The sequence below is a fragment of the Marmota marmota genome, unplaced genomic scaffold (assembly GCF_001458135.2).
Source record: "Marmota marmota marmota unplaced genomic scaffold, marMar, whole genome shotgun sequence".
Taxonomy (NCBI): Eukaryota; Metazoa; Chordata; class Mammalia; order Rodentia; family Sciuridae; genus Marmota; species Marmota marmota.
Window position 1 is genome coordinate 1777 of NW_026000143.1, and position 12123 is coordinate 13899.

General features: G+C 37.4%; 1 protein-coding gene across 1 annotated transcript in view; it reads right to left on the reverse strand.

Annotated features, from left to right (window-relative positions):
* Window positions 1-3274: 3274 nt before the first annotated feature.
* LOC107160103 (zinc finger protein 345-like) overlaps window positions 3275-12123 on the reverse strand; it is a 31482-nt gene continuing 22633 nt past the window's right edge. Inside the window, exon 3 of the mRNA XM_015506774.2 lies at window positions 3275-7862. Coding sequence (XP_015362260.1) covers window positions 5455-7862 — 2408 coding nt within the window. The 3' untranslated portion in view covers window positions 3275-5454. The remainder of the gene's footprint in view (window positions 7863-12123) is intronic.

A 12123-nucleotide genomic window follows, 5' to 3' on the forward strand; every position in this document is an offset into this window, starting at 1 on the left:
CTCTGCCCCACATGATCACTGGATCTCGTCCTCTCCATTGGCAGTCTGCAAGTCCTTCCACCAAACTAGGCTTAAAGGGCCTGTTGCTGTGGAAGACGTGTCACTCGGCTGCAGAGTAACCTTCTGAGTCACAACTTAGAAAATTTTAAAAAACAGAGCATGATTGAGGATATTTTGGGGAGTCCTAGTCCTATCTCCCCCTTTTAGCTTTTGTAATTGTAGCTCAATAGATAAATGAGCTCATTCTACAAGAGATTGACCTTTCTCTTTTGTAATTTTTGAGGACGAATTGTATGTCCTTTAATCACATGGCCTAGATATTGAAAAGGAGATATCTTTAGCACTTTTTGAGGTGCAATGCACAAACCCATTGCTGTGAGTGACATCTCTTTGGGCAAAAAGTTTTAAGAGTACATCTGGGTTATCATGAGCTAAAAGTAGTCTTTCATAAAATGAATAATATATGCATCAGTGAATTTCTCTCTCTCAGGCGTGATAGCCCATGTCACAACACTTTGACATAGGGTAGGACTGTTACGCATTCGCTGAGGCAACACTTTCCAGCAATACCTTTTAACTGGTTCTTTAAAATTAATTGCTGGGACACTAAAGGCAAACTCTTTATAGTCATCTGGGTGCAAAGGTATAGAGAAGAAGGAATCTTTCAGATCTATTATTATCAAATAATAATCTAAAGGAATAGCTGTAGGAGAAGGAAGCCCATATTGTAACTCTCCCATGAGCTCTATAACACAATTAATAGATCTTAGGTCTTGTAATAATCTCCCGTTACCAGATTTTTTTCTAATTACAAAGATGGGTGTGTTCCAAGGGCAGAGCATAGGGGCTCTAAATGACCAGCCTGAAGTTGTTCCTCAACTAATATGTGAGCTATTTTAACTTTTCCCCTGTAAGGGGTCACCGATAAACCCAGATTGGCTCTTCTATGAGCCAATTATGTTTTGGGGGGGTTTTTTTGTTGTTGTTTTTTGTTTTTTTTTTTGTCAGGGTCCCTTCCAAAAATTTGGGCTGGGTGCATTAGTTAATCTTTGTTGGAGAGATTGGGTTACAGGTAGGTACTCTTCCTGTAAATCTCCCTCGATTTCCCTAGGAGTAAACCCTTCATTAAGTCCCTTGAATGACATGATAGTCTCTTGCAGAGAGTGGGATGGCATGCTCTAATTGCACAGCAATTTTAGCCTATCTCAAAAACTTGAATCAATCAATCACTCCTGGCAGTACCTGAATTCCGTTTTATACATTGTTTCATCCCAAAATTAGGCCTATGGTATGGGGGTAATGGCCCACGAGTCACCACAAATGTAGTGACTGGTCAGAGCCTCCTGCTTCAGGACTGGAAGTCGTGGTCATTCAGTGTAGCTCCCCACAACACATCTTAATGTGAGACTGAAAATTTAAAAATGCAGAAGCTCCCCAGTGACTCCCAAAGTACAATGTACACTTTCCATAGAAAAAATTAAAATGACTCCTCAGAACTAAGTTATCCTGTGTGAAATGACATGGAATGAATACAAGAGGAAAGGTACAGGCACGACCCCTGGAAGAAAAAGAATGGTCATGGTATCTCCCTATCTGAAACCGAAACTCAAGGATCACAGAAACATCATTACCATTACCTTGGTTTTCTTATCCCTAAAATTGATCTTTAGATTGCAACATTTACATATTCCAGTAAACTTAAATCAACATGTGTAGAATTTTTTTTTTTTTTGAGCCAAAGCACTAACACATAAAACAATATAGGGTAATCATGTGTTTTAACTTTTGAACAGGTTTGTACATAGTTAGCAGCTTATCTGAAAAAGAATTTTTTTTTTTCTCAGTGTGAAGACATGTGCTCAAACGCTTCAAGGCCTAGGAGTGGCAACTAATCCCTATAGAAGTGCTATGGTATTAAATTGGAAGGATCCTGAAGGATGTGAAGGAACTATACAGCCATATGTATTGGATCATCTTCCTATAAATTTATGGGGACGAGATGTTCTAGATCAATTAGGTCTAACATTAACAAATAACATCAATTCAAATATGCCCACTATTATGGCTAGACAAGGTTTTAAGAAAGAAAAAGGATTAGGAGAACAAGGACAAGGTATAATGGCACCAATACAATAGATCAAAAAACAGATAGACATGGATTGGGTTTCAGGAGGGGTCACTGAGACAATAAAAATTACTTGGAAATCAGAAAGGTTCCTCAGTGGCCCCTGACTAAAGAAAAGACACAAGCAGCCCATGACCTGGTCAAACAACAATTAGCGGAGGGACATATACAACCTTCCATATCTCCCCATAATACTCCCATTTTTGTCATCAAAAAGAAATTTGGTAAATGGAGATTATTGCAAGATTTCAGAGCCATTAATAATGAGATGGTTATTATGGGACCTGCTCAATCAGGGATTAGTTGCCACTCCTAGGCCTCGAAGCTTTTAAGTGGTTTGTTGTAACGGCCAGTGTTTTGGCCATTCTTGAGGAGAGATAATGCTAAGGTTTGCACCTGTATCCAGTAGCCCATTAAATTCATGTCCTTGAATATTTAGTTTTAGCATTGGACGAGACTCTAAATTTAAAGAAAGCATAGCCCAATCTACACCTGTGGAGCCTAATCCCCTGGAACCTCTTTCTATAGTACGACTGGAAAATTTATCATGCAGGCTGGGTATTATTAATAACTGTGCTATTCTATCTCCAGGTGAAATTACTGATATACCCCTTGGAGAACTGGCTATAATTTTTATTTCACCTTCATAATCGGGATCAATTACCCCAGGACTTATCATAAGTCCTTTTAGAGTATAAGAACTGCGTCCCAAAATAAGCCTACTGTTCCTTGGGGAAGAGGCTCTTTTACCCCTGTGGGAATGATTTGAACTCCCATCTCTGGAGTTAGTACTGCTCTGGCGGAGGCGCAGATGTCCAATCCTGCACTCCCTCTGGTTTGTCTAGTGAGGGATCTAATGATAATGTGTCCTGGGCACTACCCTGATGGTGTTGCTGGGTTCCTCCAGTGTCCCGTATATTTGTGGTCATAGGCCCCGGAGCATGGGGACCCGTTTTTTGGCAATGGAGCCCAATGTTTTTCTCCACGTCCTGTCCCTGTAAGACCAAAAAAGGGACAGATTTAGTTTATAGTATCTTGTAAACAGGTATCATAGAGAAGTTTGGGGAGTCTATGCTATATACTGTCTACCCTGCCATCCCAAGGGCATAATTACCATTATATATTATAAAGTACAATAAAAGAGGTAGGAAAAGTACAACGATATTTAATTAAGTAAATTGTGAGGTGCCCAGCTAGCTCAGTCGGTAGAGCATGAGACTGTTAAGTAAATTGTGTGGGAGGTTTAAGTCCTCCATGGGTATGTCTCTTTCTTATGCACATTATTGTACACATTACTGGTTATATTTCCCTGCTAGGGATTCAAGAATAAATAGGAAGTCAATATTGGGAAGAAATATTTTCCTACATTCTTTGAAGTCAGTCAAGTATCCTCAGGGGTTACTTTTAGGGATTGCCTGACTCTTTCAGAATGTTTCTGTACATGAAGCGTCAAGAGCCAGGAAGGATCAACATATAACTGACCACATTTATCTTGAAAATATTGGGAGTATTTCTCCCCAATGACCCTCCTTTTCCCTGAATAGGTCCCAGCTGCTCTCTGCCTTTGAGGTCTTTAAAATAATTACCCTGTTTGGGAGGTTGTGTGACTCTCCAGAATTGCAGGATGAAAATTTAAAAATTTGTTACTCAAGATACAGAAATCTGGGGCTTACTTTCATATGCCCATACCTTATCTACTCCTGTCTTTATTTCTCCAATAATTATAAGCAGAAAAAAAATGAACAATGATATGACTCATAGGAATAATATTCTCCAAGTAAATTGAATAATTAATAATTAATAGAGATGTTATGCCACTATTTACCCAATAGTGTGCTTTTATTACCTGTTACTAAGAACATTTAATAAAGTAGAATAGTTTGATATCTGTGACATGATGATTCCATACAGAACACTGTTAGCACATTAATACTTTTATTTAGTAAAAAAAAAAAAGCATATATAATGTGAACAAAGTATTTCAAAGTCCATAGCATAGTTTCAACAACAACAATAACAACAATAACAGATTAAAATCTCTGGGGCTGGGGCTATAGCTCAGCAGTAGAGCACTTGCCCAGCATGTGTGACACACTGGATTCGATCCTCAGCACCACATAAAAGTAAATAAACAAAATAAAGGTGTTATGTCCATCTACAACTTAAAATTTTTCTTAAAAAAAAGTTTTCTTCTGATATATAATGAAATCTGTGGGATTTCATTAAAAAAATGTGGATATGTAGTAATCTTGACTTATAACAAATTTATATCTTTTAGAGATGTTTTCTGCATCATTCTATGATAGGATGATTTTTAAATTTCTACACATGAGCTAATAACTTTAAATAAATTTTGTGCAAAGATAATGTCCCATTTTCTATACTTATATGACTTAGCTCCATTTATAATTCTCATATAAATCAAGATATGAGGAAGAGATGAGGGTATTGCTAAACTTTTTACATTTGTCAAGGTTTTTCTTCATTACAAATACTTTGTTGTTATTTAAGGCATGTATTTTGGATGACTCTTTCCACATTCACGTCAGGTATCAGGTTTGTTTCTTTTGGTACCGGGGATTGAACCAGGGGTGCTTAACCACTGAACCCCATCCCCAGCCCTTTCTTATATTTTATTGAGAGGCAGGGTCTCATTGAGCTCCAAGTGTCTCGCTAAGTTGCTGAGGCTGGCTTTGAACTCATGATCCTCCTACCTCAGCCTCCTGAGTCACTGGGATTACAGGTGTGTGCCACCGTGCCTGGCTCAGGTATCAAGTTTTTGATATTGAAGAAATTTCAAAATCTGAATAAAAACTTGGGCACATTACTTAAATGTTTAGAGTTTGATGCACTCTGAGTGCTCCAGTTTCTAGTAACATTTGATCAATTATTAACAGCTTTGCCACATCCTTTACACTGGCACTATATCTCCGCAATATGAATTCCCAAGTGCTGAGTCAGGTGGGGACAACTGTCGAAGACAGTCACATGTTTCCACCTTTGTATAGTTTCCCTCTGCTATGGTCCCTCTTGTTTGGGATAAGGGTGGGATCTTCCTCAAGTGCTTTAAGACAATGTTCAGATTTGCAGAACTTTTCTCCAGTATGAACTCGCTGGTGTTTGGTAAGGCTGGAAGAATATGGGAAAGCTTTGTCACACTCTTCACATCTGTAGGGCTTCTCTTTCGTGTGAACCATCTGGTGTTGGGAAAGGCTGAAAGAATATGGGAAAGTTTTGCCGCACTCTTCACATCTGTAGGGCTTCTCTTCTGTGTGAACCATCTGGTGTTTGGTAAGGCTGGAGGGATACGGAAAAGCTTTGCCACACTCTTAACATCTGCACGGCTTCTCGTCAGTGTGAATCCTGTGGTGTTTGGTAAGGCTTGAGGAATAAGGGAAAGCTTTGCCGCACTCTTCGCATTGGCAGAGTTTTTCTCCAGTATGACTCCTCTGGTGTTTGTTAAGGCTGGAAGAATACGGAAACGTCTTGCCGCACTCTTCACATTTGTAGGGCTTCTCTTCACTGTGAATTCTCTGGTGTTGGGAAAGGCTGGAGGAATATGGGAACGCTTTGCCGCACTCTTCGCATTGGTAGGGCTTCTCTTCCGTATGCATCCGCTGGTGTTTGGTAAGGCTGGAAGAATACGGAAAGGCTTTGCCACATTCTTCACATTTGTAGGGCTGCTCTACACTGTGAATGATCTGATGTTGGGTCAGCGTGGATCTCTGATTAAAAGCTTTGCCGCATTTTTCACACATGTAGGGCTTTTCTCCAGTATGAATCCTCTGGTGTTGAGTTAGTGAGGATCTTTGATTAAAAGCTTTGCCACATTCTTTACATTTGTAGGGCTTCTCTCCAGTATGGATTATCTGGTGTTTGGTAAGGGATGAAAGATCCTTAAAGGTTTTGCTACATTCTGTACACTTGTAGGGCTTCTCTCCAGTATGGATTCTCTCATGTCGAATAAGGTTTGATCCCCGATTAAAAGCTTTGCCGCATTCTTTACACTTGTAGGGCTTCTCTCCCGTATGAACCCTCTCATGTCGAGTAATGTATGATCTCTGACTAAAAGCTTTGCCACATTGCTGACAGGTGTAGGGCTTCTCTCCGGTGTGACTTCTCTGGTGTTGAGCAAGGTGCGATCTTTGTTTGAAAGCCTTGCCACATTCTTTACACGTGTAGGGCTTCTCTCCAGTATGAACCCTCTGGTGTTGAGTAAGGTAGGACCTTCGGATAAAAGCTTTGCCACATTCTTCACATTTGTAGGGCTTTCCTCTAGTATGAACACTCGGATGTGGACTGAGTTTGGGGATTTTACTGAAAAGGTTGCCATGTGCTTTACATTTGTAGGGCTTCTCTCTCACAAGATTCCTTTGGTTTTGAGAAAGGGTTGAAGCATTATCGAAGGCTTTGGCACAGTTACATTCGGGGGCTCTCTCTCCGGTATGAATTCCCTGGTGTTGTGTAAAATGTGATCTTTGAGTAAAAGGTCTGCCATACTCTTTGCATCTGAAGGTCTTGTTACTGCCATGCCATCTCAGGTGCTTAGAAAGGACAGAGCAAGTGCTAAGAGATTTGCCACATTCTTTCCATTTGGGGGGCTTTTCTATACCATGAATTCTCTGATGCTTGACAGGGGGTGATTCTGGGTTAAAGGTGTTGCCACCTTCTCGGTAGTCGTAGTTGTCACTTGTAAAGTATCTAAGGTGTGTGGACAGGGTGGAGCAATCCCATGGTTTGCTACACTCTTTGAATCTGCAGGGCTCTCTTCCAATGGGAATTCTCTCATATTGACTAAGACTGGCCGGATGAGTGAACACTCTTCCACCTTCCTCATGTTTGTAAGGCCTTTGTTCACTATGAATTCTTGGATGGGTCATAAGCCCAGAGGATTGGTGAAAGAGTTTCTCACATTTGCCACTGTGGTACAGGCTCTTTGCAAAATGGGTACACTGAGGATTTCTGGGATTGCAACCAACGCTCATGTTTTTAAGAATTTCACTACTTTCATATTTTTTCTCACCAATATAAACATACTGGTAATTACTTAGGTTAGACACCTGGGCAAGGGTGTGACTGGTTTCATTGCCTATGTAGCAGACATTCCAGAAATCGACATCCGAATTTTGATTAAGGAAGAATGGGTAAGGGTGGATATCCCCACAATTGTTATAATTGTAAGTTTGGGCACAAGAAGAAATTATTGTTTGATTGCAGAATAATGGACATTTTGTAAAGGAATGATCAAAGTGCTCTCTTTTAGAAATCTGTCCTTCACTTTTATATTTTTTTGCTAGAGAAATCATTGACTGAAAGTTTAAATCAACACTATATTTGAAATTGGTCAAGTTATAAACTGAAGCATAGACAAGATCTCTTCTTAAATTTTCCAAATTTCCTTTCAGAGGAACTGTATGCTTCAAAAATTGGGTTGGAAGTACGCTGGAAACATACAACTCCTCAAAAGCAACGGGCATGAGCTGAATTCTTTTCTGAGATATCAAATGTTCTTGATGTCCGTTGACAGTGAAATTTTTATTATGGACAGTCGCTACTAATTGGTTTTGACCATTATAATATGATTTCAGACCGTCACTCTCACTCCCATTTTCCCATAATTTTCTTGGTTGTAAATAGTCAAGGTCACAATTTCCGTATCTTCTCTTTATCACTTTTTTAAATAAATCTTTTATGCCGTGCTCTGGTGAAAACTGGTGGATATGTTGAGATGTCATGGCTGAAACAAATGAGAAGAAGAATTATTTTACCGATGAGACGGGAATGAATGTATTTTGCAAACATCATATGTAATTAAAGCAAAGTTAGTACATCAGCAGGGTAACAGAATAATAAACCTAAGGTCTTCATTTCTCCAGAAATATAAAAACTAAATAAAAATGTACAGACAAAATGACTTTGGGAGAACTACCACAAACGTCTGAGAGTTGACAGTATCCAGAATGAGTACGTTACTAAGGAGAGTAATACAGGATAGGGAAGCAACCTGTGCTAGTTTTCTCAACCTCTGCCTTTCCCCCTCCACAATACAGCATTGTGCACTGAGGAAAAATCTACCCAACTCCCTTCTCTGTCAGTAGACAATGGGAAATGGGAAATACAGGTGAACATTTTGATTTTCTTGGGGACTGTCTAAAAACTAGTTTCTCTCTACCATGACACAGAGATTTGGAGGTCAGAGATAGATTTTGGATTATAACACCACAGATATTTAACAGAGATACAGTCTATGGGCTCTTAAGAAGAGATATAAACCAATCTTAAATAAACAAAACAAAGATTTTTTTTTTATTTTTATATGGTGCTGAGGATCAAACCCAGTGCCTCATGTATTCGAGGCAAGTGCTCTACCACTGAGTCACAGCCCCAGCCCCTAAACAAATTTTTTTAATGGGAAAAACCCACACAATACACACGTGATAACACTCTGCCAGTGTTATCTAAATGAAGACAACTCCCAGAGATCAAGACAAATGTCTTCCTTTTACTATTTTTTTTTAATTTTTGTCATTTACTGATTTACTTCATTTACAAATTAAATTTTATGCATTTACTGAGTATATCGTGGCATTTCAAAGTACATATACATAGAAAATAACTAAATCTAGTGAAATAACACTTGCATTATTCCATATAATTAACATTTTAGTACAAAAAAAAATTGCATTTATTCTATTAGCATTTATCCAGAATACAATACATTACGCTCACCATATGATACTCTCGACTTTCTTATGTCCATTAAAATAAAATTTTGCAGACTTCAACCAACAGTCCCCCTACATTCCACAAAATATCGTACCTAGTAGCCACCATTTTACTCTCTGCATTTCTGAGTTCCCACTGAGAGTCAGATGCTGCTGCCACTGATTTTCTGTGTTTGCCTTATTTCATTTTATGCAAAGTCCTGCATATTCATCCCATATCACCTTACATAACAGGACATCTCTTTTTATAAGTAAGAAATTAATTGTGTATTGATTCCATATTTTAAATAAGGCTAAATAGTAACTGATTGTATATCAATGCCAGATTTGTACTTATTCAACCATTGATAGGGACATAGTTTGAGTCTGTGCCTAGACTACTGTGAAAAATGCTTGCACTGAACACAGTCGTGGAAACATCTCTTCAACATCCTAATCTAATCTCTTTTGGATACATATTTAGTACATGCATTTCTGGATCACATCTTTCTACTATTGGTTTTTTTATGTGGTGCTTGGGATTAAGCCCAATGGTGCTGTACCAGAGCTTCAACACCAGCCTTCTGAAAATTGGTCAATTTGAGATGTGGTGCCACTAAGTTGCTGTGACGCCTCAAACCTGAAATCCACGTGCACAGCCTTCCCATGAGCTGTGTTTACAAGCAAGTGTGTTTACACTGGGTTTGGCCTCTTTTTGATTTATTTAGTAACTTCCTTACTGTTTCCCAAATGACTATATCAATCTTCTGTTGGCTGGTTTTTTACCCACCAATCAATTAAAAAACAGCACAGTACATGGACAAAAAATTAAACATTAGAAATTGAATAGTAGCAAAGTTATGCATGACCCAAAGAGCACTAAATAACCTTTTTCAAGAATTTTGGTAAAAAAAAAAAAAAAAAAAATCAAAATGCAGAAAACTGAATTAAAATCAAACAAAATTTTTTAAAAGGAAAAAAAAAAAGCTGATATTGTGCACATGAAGAATTCTTTATGAAACAGCGTGTGAGGTTGTCAGGAGAGGTGGTTCACAGCGCAACCCCAGCGCCATGGGAGGCTGCACCCAAGGAATCACAAGTAAATGAGCCAATGAGGGAGTTTGGTGGCTAGGAACTAAGGTATGTTTTTTCAAATCAACAAAGGTAAGGTATTTTGCAAAATCTATATAAAGATAAATCTTAAGTACACTTTGTTAACTTAAATAAGTCACTAACAAGAAGATAAATACTCCAAAATTCTACTTATGAGATATCTAAACTTGGAAGATTATCTGACCAGAAAGGAAATTGCTGTTTGTGATGGGGAGAGACAGACATGGAGCTTGTTTTCATGGGAACTGAATGTTTGCTTTGTGAGATAAAAACTTTCTAGGGATTTTGCATAACAACTTGAATTAATATTACTGAACAGTATACTCAAAATATTTAAGATACTATGTTTTATATTGTGTAATTTTGATCAGCATTAAAATTCAAACAATACGTAAAAAAATAAACAAAACTGCAATATTTTTGAAAACTACCTTTAAAATGCTATGGTCTTTGTCCTAGACTTAATAACAGATGTGTCCACATATAGATGACGGGCATGACTGTAATCCCAGCTACAGGAATTCTGAGGCAGGAGAATTGTAAATTCAAGGTCTTCCTCAGCAACTTAGTGAGACCATCTCTCCAAATAAAAATTAAAAGAAACTGGGGATGTAGCTACATAGGTTGAATTACAAATAAATAAATAAACAAATAAAATAAAAACAAAATAGGCAACCGACCCCCCCGAAAAAAAAAGCCAAGCGTAATGTTTATACAAACAAATACAAACATGTATAATTTTATATTCAAGGATAATGCATATCTTAAGTTCAACTTGCACTGCCCTAATTTGTCAAAGAATGGAAACTGTCACCTAATTATAAAATGCAGGTGAAAGACAAAAATGTTATTAATGGATGTGAGAAAACGTCCTCTATAAAATACAAGAAACAAAAAAGGAAAAAATGAAATTAACCAAAAAAAAATCTGAATAACCACAGATAGATGATTTTACACCCCCTTTTAGGTAACCATAATTTCCACCTGTGACTGTGTATCCTCAAAGATCAGCCATTATCAATCACTGATATTCATCTTATGGCAGAACAAATTCACAGAAAATCCATTCTAAGAATTCATAAAGAATTCTGGTAAGGAAATTTTTAATGAATAAATACAGAGATGATATGACAGAAATAGCTTTGGGATATTAATATACTACAACGGCTTGGCTAGACGTCTTCAGAAATGTGCACATTCCCTAGAGACCCCCAGGTAATGGGAAAGCTGTCATATGCTGACCGTCCCAAGCAAAGGGAAGTGTTTTGGCTGCTAACTTGAATGTAGGAGAACATCACTAAAGGGACAGATTTCAAGAATTTGAAAGCATGATAAACATGCAGCTGTATGTGTCCTATGATAGCAAGAAAAATCAACCTAAGCTTCTGAAAAACTATTTCTGTTGCATGCTTACTTCTCAACCAACAGTTTCAAATCTGACTTCCTCCTTAACCTTGGCAACTCCCAACTGAGTCCTCTGTCTCCTCCATTTCTAACCACGTAGGTGTATACATGGCTACTCCTTCTTGTCTCTGCAAATCCAGGGCTCCTTCCTTTGCTCCTGAGAAAGGTGCTCCGTTTTGGCTTAGAGACATTAAGATTTAGTGATTGAAATATAAAATAATGACTATCTTTTGGAATTCTCCTTATTCCTACTGATGTTTATATTCTAGAACTGTGCAGATACACATACACATATATACGTATGTATATACCATACATCTGGAAAATAATTTTCTAGCATTTCTACTTACCATATGTAACATCTGGAAAATATTTTTCTAGCATTTCTACTTACCATATGTAACTAATATATATTTATAAGTCATAAACATAATTTATATATAACTATAGCATGTATTATTTATAATATCTATACGATATGTAATATTTAATTGTAACATTATATATGCCTTATATATATGAGTTATATATAGTAAATTATATATATATGTAATAGAAATTCTAAAAAATATATTTTTGCAAACAGACCCATTAAAATTTTTAGGAAGAAATTTTAACGTACAGATCCTGAGATCTATTTCCAAGTTTCAGAGTAAAGGAATCAAATCAAAGTAAAGGGAAGAAATTGGACTGTGACTTGTAGACCATGACATCTTGTGTCACTGTTACTATATATATATATATATATATATATATATATATATATATATATATATT